This window comes from Ranitomeya imitator, chromosome 3, assembly GCF_032444005.1.
Source record: "Ranitomeya imitator isolate aRanImi1 chromosome 3, aRanImi1.pri, whole genome shotgun sequence".
NCBI classification, from domain to species: domain Eukaryota; kingdom Metazoa; phylum Chordata; class Amphibia; order Anura; family Dendrobatidae; genus Ranitomeya; species Ranitomeya imitator.
Genome location: NC_091284.1, coordinates 229,728,569 through 229,754,822, shown reverse-complemented (window position 1 = coordinate 229,754,822; position 26,254 = coordinate 229,728,569). Strand labels below are relative to the sequence as shown.

The 26,254-nt window shown below is 45.9% G+C and overlaps 1 protein-coding gene across 1 annotated transcript in view; it reads left to right on the top strand.

The window, feature by feature from the left end:
- RAB29 (RAB29, member RAS oncogene family) overlaps positions 1–26,254 on the top strand; it is a 46,711-nt gene that overhangs the window by 5,667 nt on the left and 14,790 nt on the right. Inside the window, exons 3-4 of the mRNA XM_069756245.1 lie at positions 3,042–3,223; positions 21,435–21,556. Of these exons, the coding sequence (XP_069612346.1) occupies positions 3,042–3,223; positions 21,435–21,556 (304 nt within the window). The remainder of the gene's footprint in view (positions 1–3,041; positions 3,224–21,434; positions 21,557–26,254) is intronic.

Below are 26,254 nucleotides of genomic sequence, written 5' to 3'. Positions count from 1 at the left end.
AAAGGGTGAATCAAACACCCAAAAACCCCGCCTCCATGGCTGAAGATTGTTCCCTCCAAATTCAGGTGACAGTGCCCCTTTAAATATATACTATGATACTATAGAAAAGTTTTAGGCAGGTTTGGGAAAAAATGCTGCATCCTAAGAATGGTTAACAAGTGTTTAATAGCTTGTTCACTTAATTTACATTTTGGGAACTAATAAAAGTGAAATCTAATTTAAATTAATATTTGTTTTGACCACCCTTTGCCTTCAGAAAAGCATCAGTTCTTTCACACCTACACACAGGTTGTGAAGAAACTTGGCAGGGAGCTTATCCCAAACATCTTGGAGAAATAACCACAGGTTTTCTGTAAATATAGGCTTGAGAAAATCCTTCTCTCTCTTCATGTAATGCCAGACGGACTCCAAAATGTTGAGATTGTGCCTCTGTGGGGACCATATTATAGCTTCCAGGATACCTTGCTTTTCTTGACACTAAATTATAGTTCTTAAAGGGAACCTGTCGTTCTGTTTGATAATACTATAAACCGGGTTAATCAGCAGGTTAATCATGTTCTGACGACACAGAACTGAAAGGGCGTCACCTGGGAGAAAATTTACTTTATTTTCTCCCTGGAGCTGCCGGCTATTTGATAGGCCGGTTTCACACGTCAGTGGCTCCAGTACGTGAGGTGACAGTTTCCTCACGTACCGGAGACACTGACTCACGTAGACACATTGAAATCAATGTGTCTCTGCACATGTCAGCGTGTTTTCACGGACCGTGTGTCCGTGTGCAAAACACGGAGACATGTCAGTGTTCGTGGGAGCGCACGGATTACACGGACCCATTAGTCAATGGGTCCGTGTAAAACACGTACCGCACACGGACGCTGTCCGTGTGCCATGCAGGAGACAGCGCTACAGTAAGCGCTGTCCCCCCAGCGTGGTGCTGAAGCCGCCATTCATATCTTCTTTCCAGCAGTGTTCGCTGGAGAGAAGATATGAAAAATCCTTTTTTTTTTTTTTTTTTTTTTTTCGTGTTTAAAATAAAGATCCCTGTCCCCACCCCCTGTGCGCCCGGCCGCTGATACTAAAATACTCACCCGGCTCCCTCGCAGCGTACTCTCAGCGCCAGCTTCTCCTGTATGAGCGGTCACGTGGTGCCGCCCATTAGTCATGAATATGCGGCTCCACCTCCCATAGGGGTGGAGCCGCATATTCATGACTGTAATGGGCGGCACCACGTGACCGCTCATACAGAAGGTGCGGCGCGGAGAGGACGCTTCGAGGGAGCCGGGTGAGTATTTTAGTAACAGCGGCCGGGCGCACAGGGGGTGGGAGGGGGGTGGGGTTACAGGGATCTTTATTTTAAACACGAAAAAAAAAAAAGGATTTTTCATATCTTCTCTCCAGCGAACGCTGCTGGAAAGAAGATATGAATGGCGGCTTCAGCACCAGATGCAGGGGACAGCGCTTACGTGTAGCGCTGTTTCCTGCACGATCCGTGTGGTACCCAGTTGGCACATGGGCGGCACATGGCTGCCGCACGTGTGCCACACTGATGTTCACGGTAAGCACATGGACACGGATAATTCCGGTACCGATTTTTCCAGTACCGGAATTATCTGGACGTGTGAGACTGGCCTTATGGATTAGTCACCTAGAAGAATTGATGCTTTGATGCTATTTAGGAGGTAAAGGGCATTCACAAAAAAATATTGACTTGGTTTAGATTTCTTTTTTTTTTGTGTAGAAAAATATTTAGAATTGAGTCCTCAGTGATTGACATCTTTTAATGGCTAACTGAAAAGATGGTAACAAATTGCAAGCTTTCTAGACTCCACAGGTCTCTTCATCGGGCAAAGACTAAAAGAAATTCTGAAGAATCACATATTTATGCTCAACGTAGCACAGAGGAGAAAAAAAACAAAAACAAAAAAACAACAAAAAACCATGGATAAGACAGGTGACATGAAGCAGAATTACCATGAGTGATAAACAGTTATTGGACAAATATATTTTTTTGTGTAGTCACTTTTTCTGCCAATCAACAAAATGAAAACTATTAACACTTCTAGTTTATGAAAGCATTTTTTTAACAGTGTTTTTTTACCCAACACCTGCCTAAATCTTTTGCACTTTTCTCTATATGTTGGAGATGAACACCTATGTGGTGAATGTGGGTAATTGCACATGCTTCTATTGGCTGCATAATCAGGCGTATGTATTTCCTGCTATTGTATGCTAATATTATCATTGCACATTACCATTTACATTAGTTAAAAAAAGTGTGTGTGGATATATATATACAACCAGCACTCCCAATGTGAACACATGCAAGCTGTATCATATAGATATAAAGAAACACAGCAGCACATGTATATGAATCTAGGCCATGTGAAAACACAGACAAATATTCGATAGGAATCATACTACTCAAAAACATTTTTTCATAAAACTTACAGTTATAGATAAAATGAAGATTCTTAGCGCATAAATTGGCCAATTCATGTGTGCCCATCAACCACGGCAAGGTGATCTCCCTCTGATGGGTCCTACTCTACTGTACATGCCACTCTTGGGCCACCAGCCTACAACTTAGGACAAACATGTCACTCTGGGCTAAACCTACAATTTATGGTGCAAGTGGTTGATGGGCACACATGAATTGGCCAATTTATGCGCTAAGAATCTTCATTTTATCTATAACTGTAAGTTTTATGAAAAAAAAATTTGTGAAATTTTTTTTATGAAAAAATATTTGAGTAGTATGATTCATATCGAATATTTGTCTGTGTTTTCACATGGCCTAGATTCATATACATGTGCTGCTGTGTGTATGTGTGTGTGTATATATATATATATATATATACATACATACATACATACATACATACATACATACATACATACATACATACATACATACAGCAACTTCCTTTTATTCTTTTGTGTTGAAACCAGTTGCACCCAATATGCCACAGTCACTAAAACCATCCAGTTACCAGGTCACCCATTAGTGCAAATATATTCTGTATCTCTTTTCTTGTCAACAGGTCAGGAGCGATTTACGTCTATGACCAGACTTTACTATAAACAGGCTTCTGGTTGTATAATCATGTTTGACCTCACCAGTGCTGACTCTTTCAGAAGTTGTCAAATGTGGAAAAGCGACCTGGACAATAAGGTTACCCTATCAAATGGCGATCCTGTGCCATGCATACTTCTGGCAAACAAGGTAAAATTCTGAAGTAATTCACTAACTTTAATCTTTATTTGACAAATTAGGCAATTAACAGCTTTAAATGACTAACGTGTATTAATTTTTGGTAGTTGCTTGTAAACAGAATAGCATTACTTGCCAAGGTCAAAAAAGACACTAGATCTCTGGGCTGGTCTTAAAGGGAGCTGGTCATCAGAAAAACCCTATAAACCTGCAGATATAGAGTTAATCTGCATGGTAATAGTGTTATTAAAGGGACACTGTCGCCTGAATTTGGAGGGAACAATCTTCAGCCATGGAGGCGGGGTTTTGGGATTTTTGATTCACCCTTTCCTTACCCGCTGGCTGCATGCTGGCTGCAATATTGGATTGAAGTTCATTCTCTGTCCTCCATAGTACACGCCTGCACAAGGCAATCTTGCCCTGCACAGGCGTGTACTATGGAGGACAGAGAATGAACTTCAATCCAATATTGCAGCCAGCATGCAGCCAGCGGGTAAGGAAAGGGTGAATCAAACACCCGAAAACCCCGCCTCCATGGCTGAAGATTGTTCCCTCCAAATTCAGGTGACAGTGTCCCTTTAACCTGCCCGGCACCCACACTAAGCCAAACACTGTGGGGAGAAAATATGTTTCAGAAAGTGCCAAATATTCCAAAAGACATGCAATACTTGAATGTCACAAAGATCAACCCTGGCATTAATATAATAACCAGAGACAAAAGATCTTATTAATTCAGTACACAGGTCCTGGATAAGGGTTGGCCTGCACTCTTTCTATTCCAGCTACTCTAGGGGAGTCAGTCTTATAACCCATAAAAGTGTTCCATTTAAATGCAAAATTCTGATGAAACGGGAGACTGGCCAGATATCCCTTTTAATAATGATGGGAGACTTTAACAATATATGCAATCCATTCAGAGACCAATTTTATGCAGGAGATAATTCTCTGTTCCCCTTAGTCCACCTTATTAAGAAGTTGGGCCTGTTTGATACCTGAAAGGAGATGTTTCCTAATTCAAAAGTCTACTCCTGTACCTCATTGACATATCAATCCCTCTCAAGAATTGACTTGGTGCTTTGATTTGGAGCTATGTAATCCTATGATCTCGGGACTTGTTAATATAGAATATCTTCCTAGGTCTTTAACAGATCACTCTCCCCTATTGTTTCAGCTACAGGTGGATATGATGAGGTCCAGTTTTTCTCAGAGGTGGAAGCTTACCCCATTTTGACTCAAAATTATTCACTAACCATGTCAGGGGGGCAACTATCGGAATTCTTTTCCACTAGTTTGGGCTTGGTACATACAGTTGAAACTAGACGTTTACATACACTATATAAAAAGACACCTATGCATGTTTCTCTCAATATCTGAGATGAAATCAGAATAAACCTTTCCCATTTTAGGTCAATTAGAATTGCCATAATTATCTGCTAAATGCCAGAATAATGAGGGCGAATGTTTTAGGGCATTTTTTACTTACTGCAAAGTCAAAAGTTTGAGTACACTAAGATTACTGTGCCTTTAAACAATTCTGGACTGCCCATATGATGATGCCATGTATTTGGATGCTTCTGATAAGTTTTATGGCAACATCCGAGTTAGAGACACCTGTGGATGTATTTTAATGTACACCTGAAACACACTGCTTCTTTGTGTAGCATCATGGGAAAGTCTCAAGAAATCAGCCAATATATTAGTAGGAGATTTGTGGACTTGCACAAGTCTAGCTCATCCTTTGGTACAATTTCAAGATACCTGAAGGTGCCTCATTAATCTGTACAGACAATTATACTCAAGTACAAACAAGATGGGAATGTCCACCCATCACACCACTCAGGAAGTAGATGGGTTCTGTGTCCCAGAGATGAACGTGCTTTGGTCCGACATGTGCATATCAACCCAAGGACAAAAACAAAAGACCTTGTGAACATGATGGCGGAAGCTGGTAAGATTGTGTCAATATCCACAGTGAAACGAGTACTGTATCAAAATGGGCTGAAAGGCCACTCTACCAGGAAGAAGCCATTACTCCAAAAGAAACATAAAAGGCCAGATTAATGTTTGCAAATGCACACAGGAACAAAGACCTTAATTTTTGGTGACATGTCCTGTGGTCTGATGAAAATAAAATTGAACTTTTTGGGCATAATTACCATCAATATGTTTAAAGGAAAAAGGGAGAAACTTTGAAGCCTTATAACACCATCCTGACTGTGAGATACAGGGGTGGCAGCGATATGTTGTTAGGTTGTTTTGCTGCAGGACGGACTGGGGCACATCACAAAATAGATGGCATCATGAGAAAAGAAGATTATATGGGAACACTGAAGCAACATCTCAAGATATCAGCCAGTAAGTTAAAGCTTGGGTGAAATTGTGTCTGCCAAATGGACAATGAACCGAAGCATACTGTCAAAATGCCAACAAAGTGGCTTAACTCCTTTACCACCTTGGACATATCCATATGTCCCTGTGATCTGGGCCTTACTGACTTTGGATGGGTACGTCCAGGCGATTGTGTGTGCACGATCAATGCTGGGTGTCAGCTGATTCTGACAGTTGACACCCGGCACGAAGTGCCAGGAGTGGTTCCGCACTGCTCAAGGCACTTTAACCCCCTAAATGCTGTGATTGAACTGGATCACAGCATTCCGGGAGCAGGCAGAGGGAAGACAGCCGCTCTGCTCTTGGATCAGAGACCCTGCGGGTCGTGATAATTGCCATGCTGACACATGACGACATCCGGGTCACCAGAGCTAGTTTGCATAGCATAGGGATGGTGATGCATCTCCATGCTATACGAGCGATCCCTACAAAAAAATGTAGTCCCATACTGGGACTAAGTAAAAAAAAAATTACTTTTTTTTTTTTTTTTTTTGGCAAAAAATTAAAATCAAATAATAAAAAAAATCAAGATATTGTACCCATAAATAAAATATTTGTATGAAAAAAAAGTAACTATAGACAATAAAAGTACACACATTTGGTATCTCCTCATCCGGAAGGACCTGACTTATAAAACTGTCCCACTAGTTAACTCCTTTAGTGAACACCATAATAAAGGCAAAAAAAAATGCTTTATCATTCCGCCAAACAAAAGTGGAATAAAACCGCGATCAAAAAGACTGATATAAATAAATATGGTACCGCTGAAAATGTCATCTTGTTCTGCAAAAAACAAGCCGCCATACAGCTCCCTCGGCAGAGAAATAAGTTATAGCTCTCAGAATAAAGTGATAAAAATTAAATTTTCTATAAAATAGTTTGTGTAAAAGTGCCAAAACATAAAAAAAATTAAATATGGTATCCCTGTTTTCGTACTGACCCGAAGAATAAAACTGCCTTATCAAGTTTACCACACGTGGAACAGCATACTCCCCACCAAAAAAAACCTGAATTGCTGGTTATTGTTCATTCTGCCTCCCAAAAATCAGAATAGAAGGCAATCAACTCCTCCCGCAAAAAAACAAGCCCTCATATGACTCTGTGGGCCAAAATATGGAAAAAATTATAGCTCTCAAAATATGGTGATGCAAAAACAATTTTTTGCAATACAGTGTCTTTTAGTGTGACACCAGCCAAACATAAAAACCGGATATAAATCTGGTATCACTGTAATCGCACCGACCTGAAGAATAAAGTTGCCTAATCACTTATACCACACAAGGCATGTCGTAAAAAAAATTAAGAAAACCAATTTCTTTTTTTTTTATTTTATTTATTTTTTTTCCATTCTGCCTTCTAAACATCGTAAGGCTCTGTGCACATTTATCCTGCGCTCTGCACTGAGCATTTACACCGGGGTTTTCCATGTAAATCTCTGAAATACGTGATTCAGATGGAACCCTCAATGGCAGATGGAGGCACTGTGGACGCAGTCTGACCTGTGATCCAGCAGTGTCCGTCTTTTTAGGACTGCATAAAAGTGCCGTCGGCCACATGCACTTCTGAAAAGGACACCACTAAACAGAGGCCAAACTGATTCCAAAGTAAATCTACTGCCTCATATTGAATAGATCCCTTGGGGTTTTCTTCTGAATCGCGTCACTCAGAGATTTAGATGGAAACCCCAAAGTAAGTGGCCAGCATAGACTGCAGGATAAATGTGATCCCAAACGTTATGTAAAATGTTCCCAATAAGAGCTTCAACTTCATCCACAAAAAAAGCAAGTCCCCACTCAGATCTGTCATCTGGTAATGGAAATATAGGGGGCTTCCACATTACTGATAGTACAATGGTTTTGGAAAAGCAAAATAACTCCCCCTCCAAAAGTTCAGCAAATTCTGTGCTTCCAAATGCCCCCTCCATTCTGAGCCCCACAGTGTACCTAAACCACATATAGCCTCCACATGTTTGGCATTTCTGAAGTGACAAGAGCCTGCCTAACTTATGTGTGCATGTCTCCAGAAGCATGAGCTAGGCATAACATACTGGTGACAGAAACATACTGGTAACTACAACGACAGTTTGCAATTTTCACTCGGCAACATTCATTGCTGCTTGTTTCTGAAAAATGCCCATGGAGTGAAAATTGTCACTACACCTGTAGATAAACTTCAAAAGGGGTATAAATTCCAAAATGGGGTCACTTGAGGAGGGGATTATGCTCTTCTAGCAATTAAGGGCTCTGCAGGGTGGCTAAGGCTTCTTTCACACTAGCGCCGGGCACAACGGCGCTAGTGTAACCCGCACTTAGTAACCCGATGTTTACCCTGGTTACCATCGTTAAAGTAAAAAAACAAACACTACATACTTACCTACCGCTGTCTGTCCCCGGCGCTCTGCTTCTCTGCACTCCTCCTGTACTGGCTGTGAGCACAGCGGCCGGAAAGCAGAGCGGTGACGTCACCGCTCTGCTTTCCGGCTGCCCGGCGCTCACAGCCAGAGCAGAGAAGCACAGCGCCGGGGACAGACAGCGGTAGGTAAGTATGTAGTGGTTGTTTTTTTAACTTTAACGATGGTAACCAGGGTAAACATTGGGTTACTAAGCGCGGCCCTGCGCTTAGTAACCCGATGTTTACCCTGGTTACTGGCATCGTTGGTCGCTGGAGAGCGGTCTGTGTGACAGCTCTCCAGCGACCAAACAGCGACGCTGCAGCGATCCGGATCGTTGTCGGTATCGCTGCAGCGTCGCTTAGTGTGACGGTACCTTTAATGGCAGTGGGCCTCGTTATGCCACGGTGTAATGCAGTCCGTTACCGCTGCTATTAACCCTGTGTGATCAAGTTTTTTACTATTGACGCAGCCTATGCAGCGCCAATAGTAAAAACATCAAATGTTAAAAATAATTAAAAAAAAAAAAAAAAAAGATTATATACTCGCCTACGCCGCCTTTCCCGCTCCTCGCGATGCAACCGGCACGTTCCGGTCGCACGGATGGTCTGGCAGAAGGACCTGCCATGACGTCACGGTCATGTGACCGCGACGTCATCACAAGTCCTGCGCGGAAAGGACCTGCCATGACATCACGGTCATGTGACCGCGACACGGTCACATGACCGATGTCGGCACACCCTGGGACCGGAAGATGCCGCTTGCATCCCACACAGGCGACAGTGCTACAACGCGCCTGCGGAAGGTGAGTATGTTTATTTTTTATTTTTTTAACCTGTCATACGTGGCTGGGCAATATACTACATGGGCTGTGCAATATGCTACGTGGCTCTGTGCTGTATACTACGTCACTGGGCAATATACGTCACTGGGCAATATGCTACGTCACTGGGCAATATGCTATGTGGCTCGGCTGTATACTATGTCACTGGGCAATATAGAATGTAACTGGGCAATATACTACATCACTGGGCAATATACAATGTATGAAGGCAAAAAACGAATATTCCAGCTTCCTCTTGATAAAATGTATAAATCTTTAATCCAAATTATTAAAATACAAGTACATGCTCCTAAGACCACACCATGCACCCCGTGAAGAGAGCAACGCGTTTCGACTGCAGCAGCAGTCTTTATCCAAGCTAGTCTATCCGGTACGGACGCCGGTTTAAAAGGACCCAAATACCAATGAAATGTATCACATAGATCACATGATGAAAGGTCCTGAAAGTGCAAATGCTGAAATAAAATAAAAGTAATACAATAGAACACAATAACATGTCAGTGCCTGTCGCCCGCATACTCCCCTCCGGTCACCGCTGACACAGGGTTAATGCCGGCGGTAACGGACCGCGTTATGCCACGGGTAACGCACTCGGTTACCGCCGCTATTAACCCTGTGTCCCCAACTTTTTACTATTGATTGCTGCCTATGCGGCATCAATAGTAAAAAATGTAATGTTAAAAATAATAATAAAAAAACCCTGCTATACTCATCCCCCCCCCTGTAGTCACTCGCGCCGGCCGCCATCTTCCGTTGCAGGTTCCGGTGGCAAAGATGGTATGGGAGAAGGACCTGCCATGACTACACGGTCATGTGACCACGACGTCATCACAGGCCCTGCGCGAGAAGGACCCGCCATGACGTCACGGTCATCACAGGCCATGCGCTCATACCAACCCTGGGACCGGAAGCTGCCGTGGACTACAAGGGGCCCTCGGAAGAGTGAGTATATGTTTATTTTTTAACCTGTGACAAACCTGGCTGGGCAATATACTACGTGGCTGGGCAATATACTACGTGGACATGCATATTCTAGAATACCCGATGCGTTAGAATCAGGCCACCATCTAGTACAGGGGTCCCCAACTCCAGGCCTCGAGGGCCGCCAACAGTGCAGGTTTTCAGGATTTCTTTAGTATTGCATCGGTGGTAATGTGATCATCTGCACAGGTGATGATTCCAACCCCTGTGCAATACTAAGGAAATCCTGAAAACCTGCACTGTTGGCAGGCCCTCGAGACCTGGAGTTGGGGACCACTGATCTAGTATATTATAAAGCGTCATTACAAACAGAGTGATTTATTTCAAGTGTTTATTTTTGTTAATGTTGATGATTATGGCTTACAGCCAATGAAAACCCAAAAGTCATTATCTCAAAAAAAATTTGAATACTTTATAGCACCAACTTGAAAAAATGATTTTAAAATCTGAAATGTTGGCCTACTGAAATTCAGTAAATGCATGCTTGGTCGGGGCTCCTTTGGCATCAATTACTGCATCAATGCAGCATGGTATGGAAGTGATCAGCCTCTGGCACTGCTGAGGTGTTATGGAAGCCCAGGTTGCTTTGATAGCCGCCTTCAGCTCGCCTGCATTGTTGGGTCTGGGGTGTCTCATCTTCCTCTTGACAATACCCCATAGATTCTCTATGGGGTTAAGGTCAGGTGAGTTTGCTGGCCAATCAAGCAAATTGGTACTTTTGGCAGTGTGGACAGGTGCCAAGTCCTGCTGAAATGATAATAGTTGTGGCAGTGCCAAGTGACAGCAACATCAGAAATAAGGAATATAAGAAGTTGGAGGAATACCAGGACCTCAAAGGAGAACTGGAGAAGATGTGGAAGGTGAAGGCAACAGTTATACCAGTGGTGAGAGGGGTCACTGCTCCAAGTGCTCCTAAGCTGGAAGAATGGCTACAACAGATCCCAGGAGCAACATCCGAGCCCTCTGTCCAGAAAAACGCAATGCTGGAAACAGCTAAGATCCTGTGCAGAACCCTGAAACTCCCAGGCCTCTGGTAGAGGACCAGAGAATGAGAAAGAACCACTCCCATTGGGGGTAAGAAGGGGGAAAAAAAAAAATTATATATATATAATTTTCGTATTTTTCTGACTATAAGACGCACTTTTTCCCCAAAAAAATTGTGAAGAAAATGGGGGTTGCGTCTTATAGTTAAAATGCAGGCTTACAGGCATTGTGGCGGCGACAGTGGTTCCGGGATGATGTGGCGCGGTGAGCGGTATGGCGTGAGCAGGGTCCTTTCCACATTTGAGGTGATGCCGCGGCCCGGTATTGAAGGAGAGCAGCAGAGCTGGGTGAGTTATGGCTTTCCCGGTGGCGGCAGCCATCTTCCTGAGGCCATGCGTGCACAGATTGCGTTTTCTGCTTCCTGGGGCTTCAGGAAAATGGCTGCGGGAGGCCGCGCGTGCGCAGATTGAGATCGCGGCGGCCATTTTCCTGAAGCAGAGTTCGCAGATTTAGATCTCGGCTTCATGAAAATGGCCACCGCGATCTCCATCTGCGCAAGCGCGGCCTGCCACAGCCATTTTCCTGAAGCCCTGGGAAGCAGAGTACTGAATCTGCGCACGCGCGACCTCAGGAAGATGGCCGCCGCCACCTGGAAAACAGTGACTCACCCAGCTCTGCTGCTCTCCTTCAATACCACCGTGGCGTCACCTCAAGTCTGGAAGGGACCCAGGCCACCGCCACCTGAGGAAGTGACCGCACATCTGCCACAGCACTGCCGCAACCTTCCCATGGACACCAGGCCATGGCGTCGCCCACCTAAGCAGGATGGGACCCTGCTCAGGTGCACGCCGTTCCGCCCACCGCACCTCAGCATCACCTCACCTCTGCCACCACCATGCCTCCTGTGACCTTACTCTGCCACTGCCTGCCCTCAGGTAAGAGATCTTAAATTCGGACAATAAGACGGACCCCCATCTTATAAAAAATCTTTTTTTCTGGAATTTTCACCCCAATTTTGGGGTGCGTCTTATGGTACGGTGCGTCTTATAGTCCGAAAAAATACGGTATATATTTATTGTAGCCTTGTCACCATAAAAGGAAGGGGCCTCTTCAGTGCACAAGGGGAAGGTGATAACATTTTTTACTCTTATCATAAACTAGCTAGGGGAAATTTTTAATTGAAAGTGAACAATCCCTGTAAGCCTTTGGGTTGTGAATGTTGAAGAACAAAAACAATTTTTCTCTGATCGCCCATGACGGCACCACGGAGAGAGGGGATCCGCCCACCAAGGACAGGAAACCTACGGATAAAAAGGCGGTACCACTCTCCTGCATCAGTTGGTTTCCTGTCCTTGATGGGAGACCTACGGACTTACCAGTTCATCGTTGGAATTCCGGGGCCAACCAGTCCGATTCAGGCAGCTGGGGTCCCTCTGCCTCGGCTAGGGTGGTGACCCGAAGCGCCACCGCTGGGAGCCAGTGGGCCGACAGGGTGTGCGGGGGAGGTGACAAGGAGTTCGCGGTCACCTCCCCAGGTAAGATGCAGCAGTGGCAACATCCAGGGGGGTCCCTCTGTGGTTGCGGGAGGTGCAGCGCGACCCTCCCTAAATTAAGCATCAGTCTGCACACTGCACCGCCATCGGGCGTGCAGGGATCGCGCTACAGGGGCTGCATAGGACCGGGGGTGCCGGTCAACAGCGCCATATCTGCTTCCGGGCGCCATTTTGCGCATGCCCAGTATCTAGGCTGGTCTCGCGAGGGCTGCACAGGCTCCGATGCGTTCGTGCGCCGGTATGCGCTGGCGGGGCTTCCGGCCGGGCGCTTGGTGCGGTCTGCGCGGGATTGCCGCTAGAGCGCTTTTGCGTAGTGTGTGGCACGGATTACTGCGCAGGCGCCGGCGTTCGGCGCTCCTCTCTGGGAGCAGTCGCTACTGCGCAAGTGCAGGGAAGCGGCGGGAGGGTTCAAATAGAAGAATCCACACCCTCCCAGTGGCTCTGCAGTAATAGGCAGGAGCCTCAAGAGTAATAGGAGCGCCAGCTCAGCCGAGTTTCAAGGCACGCAGACCAGCAGCAGTATGAGCGACCCGGCATCACCTCTGCCCGAATCACCTCCACCTGCAGTATCGCCGCAGCAGCAGCAGCAAAAAAGGCGACAGCAGAAAGGGCACCAGGACACCAGCAAAGAACGCCAAAGGTCTCAACACAGTAAGGAGTCCAGTACGGCGTCGGGGGAAAAAGCCAGAGGCAGAGAACCCCCAATCGGTATTTATGGGTCCTGGAGGTGGTAAGTGGATCTTCGTGAATGTCAGAGACAGTAAGAGTGTTATTTGTCTCTTTTAGGGGAGGAAAAGCGTAGCTAAAACTAAGCACAAAAGTTGCGCCATCTGTAGAGAGGATCTTCCACCTACATTGGATAAGAGACTATGCAATACTTGCATTCAGCAGACTGTATCTGAAAACCTTCCAGGGTTTGCATCAGATCTTAAAAGCCTAATTAAAGAGCAAGTGGAGGACACTTTTAGGTCACTAAAAAGTGGGAAAAAAAGGAGAAAGACCAGACACGGGTCTCCATCTCCAGTCTCAAAATCCGAAAGTGATAGTGAGAGTTCAGCGTCCTCCGACTCCTCCGACTCATCTGCATCATCTACTTCTTCCTCAGGGGGACATAACTGTTTCCCTCTAGAGGATACTGATGGCCTCATAAAGGCGGTGAGAAGTACCATGGGGTTGGTAGACTCCCATCCTAAAAAGACAGTACAAGACATCATGTTTGGGGGCCTAGAACAGAAAAAGAGAAGAGCTTTTCTGCTTAACGAAGCAATTGCAGCCTTAATTAAGAAGGAATGGAAGAAGCCCATGAGGAAGACTCTCAACTCCAAAAAGGAAATACCCCTTTGAGGAAGAATCGTGCTCCTTTTGGGAAAAGGCCCCCAAATTAGATGTAGCAATTGCTAAAGCCTCAAAGAAATTTGCCCTCCCGTTTGAGGACATGGGGGTTCTAAAAGACCCCATGGACAAGAAGGCAGATGCCTTTCTCAAGGGCTCCTGGGAGGCAGCAGGAGGAGGCCTGAAGCCGGCAGTTGCAGCAGCATGCACTTCACGCTCTCTGATGATCTGGCTGAACCAACTAGAGGGTCAATTAAAGGGGAAAACTTCCCGGGACTCAATTCTGAACACATTACCCGTAATGAGAGGGGCCGCGGCTTTCCTAGCTGACGCCTCGGCCGACTCCATCAGGCTATCCGCCAGAGCAGCAGTGTTTACTAATGCGGCCAGGCGCGCCCTCTGGCTTAAGAATTGGCCAGGCGACCTGCAAACGAAAACGAAACTGTGTACCATCCCCTGTGAAGGAGAGTTTCTGTTCGGGTCGACTCTAGATGACATCTTGGAAAAAGCCGGGGACAAGAAAAAGTCCTTCCCCTCTCTGGGTCTCCCCTCTTATAGGAAGCCCTTTCGGAACAAGAGGTTTTTCCGTAAGAACCCAGGGAGAGGCCAGGGGAAGTGGGAAGATAAGAAGAACAAGAATAAAGGATTTATCTTCAACAAAAACCTCAATGACAGCAAGAAACCTCCACAATGAAGGTTCACCCCAGGTGGGAGGGAGATTATCTCTCTTTCTCCCAGCCTGGAAAAAGATTACCTCCAGTCAATGGATCTTAAACATCATAAAATCAGGACTGAGGTTAACATTCAAGAGGTACCCTCGTCCCTCTTTCAAGATAACATCTACCAGATCCTCGGCAGAAGAGCAGTTAACACTAGAAAACGAGATTGTGGGGTTAGTAAAAAAAGGAGTACTCCTGGAAGTTTCCCCCCCCCCCCCAGAAAGAGGGCAAGGGTACTATTCTCCTCTATTCCTGAGAAAGAAACCAGATGGTTCCTTCAGGACCATTATCAATTTGAAGAACCTAAACAATTATCTAGAGGTTCAAGCATTCAAGATGGAAACGATAAAGTCATCGATCAAAATGCTGTTTCCTCAGTGCTTCATGGTGGTCCTGGACCTGAAGAGCGCATATTATCATGTCCCAATACACAAGGATCACCAAAGATTCCTCAGAATGGCAATCCACATCAAGGGAGTCCTAAGCCACTTCCAGTTCACAGCCCTTCCATTTGGCCTAGCAATAGCCCCGAGGGTTTTTACAAAGCTGGTCGCGGAGGTAATGGCTCACCTCAGGGAAGAAAACACCCTGATCGTACCATATCTGGACGATTTCCTGGTGATAGGCTCCTCCACGCAACATTGCAAGAATCAACTAGATCTAGTGATTCATTCTCTAAAAGACCTGGGCTGGCTAATAAACCTAGAGAAATCCAGACTGGTGCCTTCTCAGGTTCAGGAGTACCTAGGTCTCACTCTAGACTCCAGAAAAATGGAATGCCGGCTCCCAGAGAGCAAAATACAAAAGATAAAAAGCTTAGCGTCAAGAGTACAATCTCTCCCCTCTATAACACTCCGACAGGGCATGTCCCTGTTAGGCTCTATGACCTCTTGCATCCCGGCAGTCCAGTGGGCCCAACTACATTCAAGAGATTTCCAATGGCAGCTACTGTCAGAGCAAATCCTCCTAGGAGAGCATTTAGACGGGAGGTTAACATTGTCTCCTCGCACCAATCACTCTCTGACTTGGTGGACATTGCAGGAAAATCTTTCCCAGGGAGTCCCATGGGTAATCCCGATATCAAAGGTCCTAACCACGGACGCAAGCCCCTCAGGGTGGGGGGCTCATCTGGGCGACCTAGTAGCTCAGGGCATTTGGTCTCCATCCCTTGCAAACAATTCCTCCAATATGAAGGAACTCCTGGCAGTAAAATTTGCCCTTCAGGAATTCTCGGGAGTCCTTCAATCTCACCATGTAAGGGTGATGTCGGACAATCAGGTGGTAGTATCTTACATAAACCATCAGGGGGGTACCCGTTCCAAAAGTCTAATGGAAGTGGCCAACTCGATCCTTCAAATAGCCGAGAACAACCTTCTATACCTGACAAGCCTACACATAAAAGGGATAGACAATTACAAGGCAGACTTCCTCAGTCGATCCAGCCTAAAACAGGGGGAATGGGAACTAAATCCAGAGATATTTACCCAGATCACGCAAAAATGGGGTGTTCCCAAAATAGATCTCTTCGCGAGCCATTTAAACAAAAAAGTAGCCTCCTTTTGCTCCCTATCTCCCCTGGGGAACCCAGTAGCTGTGGACGCTTTCCTGATTTCTTGGGGTCACCATCTGGTCTATGCCTTTCCTCCTCTCATTCTGATTCCAGCAGTGCTGAGGAAGATTTGGGAGGACGGGGCGCTGGTCATCTTAATTGCCCCGTTCTGGCCGAAGAGACCTTGGTTCTCATGGATGAGGAAGATGTCAATATCCGACCCTTGGGTATTACTAGACCTCCAGGATCTGTTGTCACAGGGCCCAATCTGTCATCCACGAGTCAAGAACTTGCACTTGACAGCCTGGCTCTTGAGAGGAAAATATTAGAAAGCAGAGGGTTCTCTTCGGGGTTAATCTCAATTCTGTTAAAAAGTAGGAAGCCGGTTACAACAAAACCGTACGGCAAAATATGGAAAAAGTTCCTGTCCTTTTCAGGTACTAAAATAGGGAAAGAGATTCCCATTAATGCCATATTAGAGTTCCTACAAAACGGGTTGGAAATGGGTTTAGCCACCAGTACCCTAAAAGTTCACGTGGCAGCATTAGGTGCCCTATTTAATTTTGACTTGGCTTCAAATAGGTGGGTCTCTAGATTCATTAGGGCGGCAGGAAGATCTAGGCCTCTGGCAGTAAAAGTGGTTCCTCAATGGGACTTAAATTTGGTCCTTAAAGCCCTGACTAGTCCTCCATTCGAACCATTACATGAATCTACAATAAAAACGCTATCTCTCAAAACAGCTCTATTAGTCGCCCTCACTTCTGCCTGTAGGGTCAGTGACTTACAGGCTCTTTCAGCCAATCCTCCTCACACACAATTTCTAGAGGATAGGGTTGTTCTAAAAACAGACCCAGCATATCTTCCGAAAGTGGCTTCAAAATTTCACAGGTCTCAAGAGATATCTCTCCCCTCCTTCTGCCCCAACCCTAAGAACAAGGAGGAACAAACATTACATACACTAGATGTAAGAAGATGTCTCTTACACTACCTAGAAGTCACTAGAGAGAGTAGGGAGGATTCCTCTCTGTTTGTGTGTTTCCAGGGTCCCCGGAAGGGGAAAAAAGCATCTAAAGCCACCATAGCAAGATGGATCACAGACGCCATCAGTCTATCATACTCAGCAAGTGGGATGTCCGTTCCCGGGGAGGTTAAGGCTCACTCAACAAGGGCAGTAGCAACTTCCTGGGCGGAGAAGGCCGGAGCTTCCATAGACCAGATATGTAGAGCTGCTACCTGGTCCTCACCATCCACATTCTATAGGCACTATAGATTGGACCTAATCTCCTCTTCAGACCTTACTTTTGGTAAAAGGGTTCTGGAGGCGGTGGTCCCCCCTGAATGTACTATCTATGCAATTCTCTCCGTGGTGCCGTCATGGGCGATCAGAGAAAAATATAGTTCTTACCGATAAAGGTATTTCTCTGAGCCCATGACGGCACCCGTACATTCCCTCCCTTCACTTATGGGTGCACACATTGAAATAGTGCCATAGTCTATTATAGTTTAAAGTCACGCGGTATCTTGTTATGCTAAACAGTTAAAATTTTACAAATGTCTTAGGGTACCGTCACACTATAACATTTCGATCGCTACGACGGTACGATTCGTGACGTTCCAGCGATATCGTTACGATATCGCTGTGTCTGACACGCAGCAGCGATCAGGGATCCTGCTGAGAATCGTACGTCGTAGCAGATCGTATGGAACTTACTTTCATCGCTGGATCTCCCGCTGTCATCGCTAGATCGGTGTGTGTGACACCGATCTAGCGATGCGATCCAGCGATGCGTTCGCTTGTAACCAGGGTAAACATCGGGTAACTAAGCGCAGGACCGCGCTTAGTTACCCGATGTTTACCCTGGTTACAAGCGTTAAACTAAAAAAAAACAAACAGCACATACTTACATTCTGGTGTCCGTCAGGTCCCTTGCCGTCTCTGCTTCCCGCACTGTGACTGCCGGCCGTAAAGTGAAAGCAGAGCACAGCGGCTGTGCTTTCACTTTACGGCCGGCAGTCACTGAGTGCGGGAAGCAGACTGCAAGGGACCTGACGGACACCAGAATGTAAGTATGTGCTGTTTGTTTTTTTTTAGTTTAACGCTTGTAACCAGGGTAAACATCGGGTAACTAAGCGCGGTCCTGCGCTTAGTTACCCGATGTTTACCCTGGTTACCCAGGGACCTCGGCATCGTTGGTCGCTGGAGAGCTGTCTGTGTGACAGCTCCCCAGCGACCACACTACGATTTACCTACGATCACGGCCAGGTCATATCGCTGGTCGTGATCGTAGGTAAATCGTATAGTGTGACGGTACCCTTAGTAGTCTCCCATCGTTATCTATGTAAACAACTGATGCAGGAGAGTGGTACCGCCTTTTTATCCGTAGGTTTCCTGTCCTTGGTGGGCGGATCCCCTCTCTCCGTGGTGCCGTCATGGGCTCAGAGAAATACCATTATCGGTAAGAACTATATATTTTTTTTTTTTTTTTATCATTTTTAAATTAGTGATTAGCTTTTCTTTCTTTCAATTGTTAGTTTGAGGGGTAACTTGAATACATACAATGGCATTTCTAGTCTATTTTTCTTAAGTTGTTAAATTTTAAAGGTTTTCTGTGCTATAAATTAAAAAAAAAAAAACTTTTTAGTTTGTGAAATGAAGAAACTTTATAGCTTACTTGCTGCAGATATTGTGCTCTGCTCCTGACCTATTACATAGTCATGTAACCATATTGTAGAATTTGTATCTGTCCTTTAAACCAAATGTAGCTGCTCCATCAAGCACCGCTCCTGCATGTCCGCCAGCAACTCTCAGAACAGTGTGCTCTAACCGCTGACGTTGTGGGGGCGTGGCCTATCATCTCTGGCAAGTTTAGCAGGGAGGCAGTGTAGGCTCCACAAACAAGTAAGGCTACGTTCACACTAGCGTTATGCTAGTTTGCGTCGGGCGACGCAGCGGCGACGCATGCGTCATGCGCCCCTATATTTAACATGGGGGACGCATGCGTTTTTCTTTGATGCGTTGCGGCAAAAAAGACGCATGCGTCGCACAAGTGTCGGACCAAGAAAACGCAACAAGTTGCATTTTTCTTGCGTCCAAATTTCGTCAAAAAACGACGCATGCGTCGCAAAACGCAACGTTTTTGCATGCGTTTTGGTGCGTTTTTATTTGCGTTGTGTGTTGCGTCACCGGCGCACAACGCAAATGTAAACGTAGCCTAACATAATGAACTAGTGACTTTGACCAGAGGCGGTGGTATTCGTAGTTTGAGTGTTACATTATATATACAATAGAAACCACTCCTCCAGCCAGAGATCCAGATAAAAAAATAAAACTTTATTCCAGTGCAATTTTAAAAATCAATTATCCACGATTAAGGAATGGTTTACAATCAGACGCGTAGGAAATGTATACTTTATTGCTGGATGAAATTCAAGATGTCCTTCATTTTTTAATTGCACTAGAATTGTTTTATTTTTGCCTGTTGGATCTATACAGCGCTGAGTCTAACAGGAGTGGCTCTTCCCGTGCTGAGAATCTTGGTCATGTAACGGGTGAGCTGGTAATTTCTAATTTTAGATAATTTGTGACTGGTACATGCTAATTTATTGTATTTTTTTCTATGTGAAGTGGGAGGAATGTTAAGGGATGTGCACACGTTGCGGATTCCATTGCGGATTTTTCCTCCTTTGTTTTACCTGCGGGTTTCCTCAGATTTTGTGCGGATTTTGCCTGTGTTTTTACACCTGTGGAAGCCTATAATGAAACTGGTGTAAAACACTGTGGAATCTGCACAAAAAATTGACATGCTCCAGAAAATAAACCGCTGTGTTTCTGCGCGAAATTTTCCGCAGCATGGGCACAGCGGATTTGGTTTTCCATATGTTTACATAGTACTGTAAACCACATGAAAAACTGCTGCAGATCCGTAGGGCCAAATCCGCAACGTGTGCACATAGCCTAAAAAAGAAAAAGCTTTGGCCAGCAATTTATCCATCTTGAGACTGTTCCTGAATTTCAGGATGGTGCTTTGTAAAAGGCGTGTTTCAAGATAGGAGGTGGATACAGCTGTAACAACGAAGCCAGAACACTCTGCTTCTTGGTAAAAGTAGTCAAGAGGCACCAAGAGATAGATGGCAGGAAGCTCAAAATGCAAACAGAAACCTCTCAGGTGTTGTGTTTTTTGTTGTTGTTTTTGTTCCACTAGTTGTCTTCAAGCAGTGATCATTTGATCATTTTCTATAATGCTTTGAAATGAACCATATTTCAAAGCATTATTGCCTGTCAGTGTTAAATGGAACCTGCCACATAGTTTTTCTTTTTTTTAAACATTAAACTAGTCCCAGTATGTTAGTGATACAGTGTGCATCAACATGTTTTCAATCAAAACAATAGAGTATTCATTAAAAAAAAATCACTTTGTATAGTTATATTCTACCTTGTCTTTCAGTCAGAGAGGTGGGCTTCCTTTTGGTTTCAGTCACGATCTCATCATTTTATCCGCGCCCACACACTGATCTGCAGTACTGACCCGGCGTCACAGGAATATTCTCAGTAATCTTGAACAGTGACTAGCAGCTCCCCAGGCATGCACACTGAATCTGCGTGTACGTCTCCGGCTTCATTTACTGTGTGCGCATGGTCCAGAGCAGCTGCAGTATCTGAGCAGCAGAGTCCATGTCAGTGCGCGTTCTGCATTCATGCCACTCACAACTGCGACGTCACAAAGTCAGTGACTAACCAGGCTCTGGAACATGCGCACACCGTAAATGAAGATGGGGACGTACACCCAGATTCAGTGCACATGTCCAGGGAGCTGCTCATCACTGCGCATGTTTGGGATTGCAGAGAAGATTCCTGTGACATCGAGCCAGTACTGCAGATCAAAGTGCTAGGACATGTATAAGATGACGAGACCGTGACTTAAACTAACGGAAGCCTACCCCCAAGACTGAAAGACAAAGAATATAACTATAAAAAGTGAGATATATTTTTTTAAATTTTGTTTTATATTTTTTTATGAATTCTGCGCCGTTTTGCTTGAAAACAATGTGTTGGTAATGCACATCGCATCATTAGTAACACACTGGGGCCAGTTTAAAAGCGAAAAACGATGTGACAGGTTCCCTATAAACCAACAACTAATTAGTTTGGCCATGCCTTTGGTTTTACCTAATGTTATGCCTTTGGCTGAGTGCCTGTTTTTTGTCCCTGGCTGTTCATCTCTTGCTGAGGTAGGTAAGCAAGGGACCCACATGGATGCATTATGGAGGGCCTGTGGGTTGCATGTTACATAGTACTGCAATGATCTTCTGACAGAATAGTGGGACATCAGAAGTACTGTTTACTGCGATTGTGAAGCAAAAAAAAAATTGTTGTGTTGGGCCAGAACTTTCCAATCCTCTCACACCCACCACCCGACCCCCGTTCCATTATAATCTTTTTGAAAAACTGAACATAATTGATTTGTTCTTTTCTGTCTTTTTTAGTGCGATCTTTCATCATGGGCAGTGACTAAAGAGCAAATTGATAAATTCAGTAAGGAAAATAATTTCATTGGATGGACAGAAACCTCGGTCAAGGAAAATAAAAACATCAATGAATCAATGAGGTGAACCAGCCACTCTTCAATGCAGATTGTTAAAGGGTGTGGTGAATAGTATTTAGTGGCTTCACAGTTAAGGCCGTTAATGTACCGTCACACTCAGCAACTTTGCAACGAGAACGACAACGATCTGTGACGTTGCAGCGTCCTGGATAGCGATCTCGTTGTGTTTGACACGCAGCAGCGATCTGGATCCCGCTGTGACATCGCTGGTTGGAGCTAGAAGTCCAGAACTTTATTTCGTCGTCAGGTCGGCGTGTATCGTCATGTTTGACATCAAAAGCAACAATGCCAGCAACGTTTTACATGGAGCTAACAACCAGCGAGAACGATAAGTGAGTCGCCGTTACGTCACTGGATCGCTCCTGCATCATTCTGGAGTTGCTGTGTTTGACGTCTCTACAGCGACCTAAACAGCGACGCTCCAGAAATCGGCTCATTGTCTATATCGCTGCAGCGTCGCTGAGTGTGAGGGTACCTTAATACACATACAGACTAAAGTCGGACGAACTTGCCAATATCAATGTGATAGGCTGATGGTCTAATATGTCTGGGGGGGGGCCTCCAAAATGTTTGAGATAAATGATGTCTGGGGATAGGAAGATCTGGTAGGTCTCATTTTGAACTAACAATTCTTTTGTTCTCTAAGAGAGAGCTGTCCGAGATCTGATCTAGTAGCAGTTCTCTCATAAGGTACCGTCACATTAAGCGATGCTGCAGCGATCTAGACAACGATCCCGATCGCTGCAGCGTCGCTGTGTGGTCGCTGGAGAGCTGTCACACAGACAGCTCTCCAGCGACCAACGATGCCGGTCCCCGGGTAACCAGGGTAAACATCGGGTTACTAAGCGCAGGGCCGTGCTTAGTAACCCAATGTTTACCCTGGTTACCAGCGTAAACGTTAAAAAAAAAAAAACACTACATACTTACATTCCGGTGTCTGTCCCCCAGCGCTGTGCTTCTCTGCACTGACTGTGTGCGCCATCCGGAAAGCACAGCGGTGACGTCACCGCTGTGCTTTCCGGCTGGCCGACGCTCACAGTGCAGAGAAGCACAGCGCCGGAGAGGACAGACTCCGGAATGTAAGTATGTAGTGTTTGTTTATTTTACGTTTACGCTGGTAACCAGGGTAAACATCGGGTTACTAAGCGCGGCCCTGCGCTTAGTAACCCGATGTTTACCCTGGTTACCAGTGAAGACATCGCTGAATCGGCGTCACACACGCCGATTCAGCGATGTCTGCGGGAGATCCAGCGACGAAATAAAGTTCTGGACTTTCTGCGCCGACCAACGATGGCACAGCAGGATCCTGATCGCTGCTGCCTGTCAAACTGAATGATATCGCAAGCCAGGATGCTGCAACGTCACGGATCGCTAGCGATATCGTTCAGTGTGACGGTACCTATAGAGAACACAGGATTGTTTGGCAAAGCAAGTGCTCCTGTGTATGGGAGATGGCTATCTAAGGTTTTATTTGTAGGATGCTTTACAATAGCTGGTCTGAAAGGGCTGCTGTGCTTTACTAGCACTGTGGTTCCCTCATTCTAGTGAATAATGGGCGTCTAATCATTTTAACTCCTAAAGGTACCGTCACACATAATGATATCGTTAACAATATCTTTGCAACGTCACGCTTTTGATGACGTAGCATCGATCCCGCTAACGATCTCGTTATGTGTGATGGCGACCAATGATCAGGCCCCTGCTGGGAGATCGTTGGTCGCTGGGAATGATCAGGACCTTTTTTTTTTTTTTTTTGGTCGCTTATCACCCGCTGTCATCGCTGAATCGACGTGTGTGACGCCGATCCAGCGATGTGTTCATTGGTAACCAGGGTAAACATCGGGTTACTAAGCGCAGGGCCACGCTTAGTAACCCGATATTTACCCTGGTTACCATTGTAAAAGTAAAAAAAACAAACAGTACATACTCACATTTCGTTGTCTGTCACGTCCCCCGGCGTCAGCTTCCCGCACTGACTGTGTCTGCGCCGGCCATAAAGCAGAGCACAGCGGTGACGTCACCGCCGGCGCTCAGTCAGTGCGGAAAGCTGACGACGAGGGACGTGACAGACACCGGAATGTGAGTATGTAGTGTGTTTTTTGTTTTTTTTTTTTTTTTTTACATTTACAATGGTAACCAGGGTAAATATCGGGTTACTAAGCGCGGCCCTGCGCTTAGTAACCCGATGTTTACCCTGGTTACCCGGGGACTTCGGCATCGTTGTTCGCTGGAGAGCTGTCTGTGTGACGGCTCTCCAGCGACCACACAACGACTTACTAACGATCACGGCCAGGTCGTATCGCTGGTCGTGATCGTTGGTAAATCGCTAAGTGTAACGGTACCTTTATTCTGGGCATCTTCTACCTCCTAGACATGGGATTCTCTAGCAGGCATCAGCATTATCATGGAACAACGCAGCGTTTTGTGACGCATGCGTTCACTTTTTCATGGTTTTTGGTGCAGAAAAAAACTGCGTCATGCAGCGTCCTCTGCGCCCTGACGCATGCGCTGCAGTGACTCAAACGCAAGTGCAACGCATGTCCATGCACCCCCATGTTAAATATAGGGGCGCATGACGCATGCGTCGCCGCGGTTGCGCCCGACGCAACACAAATGTGAACGTAGCTTTATTTGCTCTCTGCACCTCTCACTTTCCAAACGTGTAACAGCAGAAACACCAGCACTTTTATCATCTTCCAGAGGTTTCCTTAATCCTTCTCTGCCCACAGTCAGATCTATTAGGAGATTCCCCCTGAGCATAGCGGTGATTACAGCCTGCACACGCTTGCAATAGCCCTGTTTTCATAGTGGGGGGGCCAGGACAGATCCTCCTCTGCTGAGCAAACACGACTTTAGTGTGAGAGATAAGGGAGGCTGACAATATCCCTTCTAGTCAACAGAAGCTGATCGTCTACCACTGTCACTCTCCTCCATAAAGGTACCGTCACATTAAGCGACGCTGCAGCGATATAGACAACGATGCCGATTGCTGCAGCGTTGCTGTTTCGTCGTTGTGTGGTCGCTGGAGAGCTGTCACACAGACAGCTCTCCAGCGAACAACGATGCCGAAGTCCCTGGGTAACCAGGGTAAACATCGGGTTACTAAGCGCAGGGCCGCGCTTAGTAACCCGATGTTTACCCTGGTTACCATTGTAAATGTAACAAACACTACATACTTACATTCCGGTGTCTGTCATGTCCCTCGCCGTCACCTTCCCGCACTGACTGTGAGGGCCAGCCGTAAAGCAGAGCACAGCGGTGACGTCACCGCTGTGCTTTACATTTACAATGGTAACCAGGGTAAATATCGGGTTGCTAAGTGCGGCCCTGCGCTTAGTAACCCAATATTTACCCGGTTTACCAGTGAAGACATCGCTGGATCGGCATCACACGCTGAAGGTGCTGGCCTTCTAGCTCCGATCAGCGATGTCACAGCAGGATCCTGATCGCTGCTGCGTGTCAAACACAACGATATCGCTATCCAGGACGCTGCAACGTCACGGATCGCTATCGTTATCGTTGTTAAGTTGTTCAGTGTGAAGGTACCTTAAGAGAAGATAAACTACTTCTTTGGAATCCCATCCCTTTTCCAGCAGCAGCACCCAGAAGAACAATAAGACATATATCAGAGACAGTGTGCTTCCTGTATGTTTTTCCTCTGCTTCTACAACATCATCACTGAGTTGTACCCTCCAGTACACTGTCCTGGGCTTATCCCACACCTAACCTTGTCATGCTGGACCTAAAATGAGGTGACGAGCTTTGGCACCACCAGACATAACGCGGAACATACCGGCTTTTACGGACTCTCCTGACCGCTGAGGCGCTTACCGCTAGCACCGCAGCACGACTGGGCACATGATGACCCGAGGCAGATCTCATAAGAAGGCCTCTCCTCCTCACCTGCCAGATTTCTTTCTGCGGTCTCAAACCGCACATGCCGCAGGGAAAATGGCGGCGGCTTCTCCCTCCAGATCATCACACTCCTCCCGCGGCTCCCAGGATTCAGAAAGAGGTGAGACCTCAGCGGGAGCACAATATAGCAGCTCTGCACCTATGAACAGGGGGGATATGAAAGCATTCCTCACATCTATACGCGCCTCATTAAAAGAGGATATGTAAGACATGTTGAAGGAGAGAAGAGGAGATATTAACTCCTTAGGGGCCCGCACGGATCATTTGGAAAACAAAATGTCCGAATATGTCTCTGTAATTAACGCTCTGGTAGATGAAAACCAAGCTATAAAAGGCAAGTTAGCAGGGGCATTTGATAAATTGCACGACTTAGAGGACAGATCCAGGAGCAATATTTGTGTGAGAGGAATCCCTGAGAATGTTGCAGATAAAGATTTAGCTGCTTTCCTCCAGAATTTTATGCAGGCTGTCCTGCCCTCCCTTTCCTCGAGAGATCTACTGGCAGACAGGGTACATAGAACACCCAAGCCCAAGCATCTAGACTCATCTCTTCCTAGAGACATCCTTGCACGGATTCATTTGTACACTACTAAAGAGACATTCCTGCGGCAGATAAGGAGCCCCCCTGACCTACCCCCTGAAATCCGGGATCTCCAGGTCTTCCCGGATTTGTCAGCTGCTACCCTGGCCAAAAGGAGAGAATACGCCCTTGTCTGTAAAGCATTGAGAGACATCAACATACGTTACCGATGGGGGTTTAATCCTGTGCGTTTATCACTTATGAAA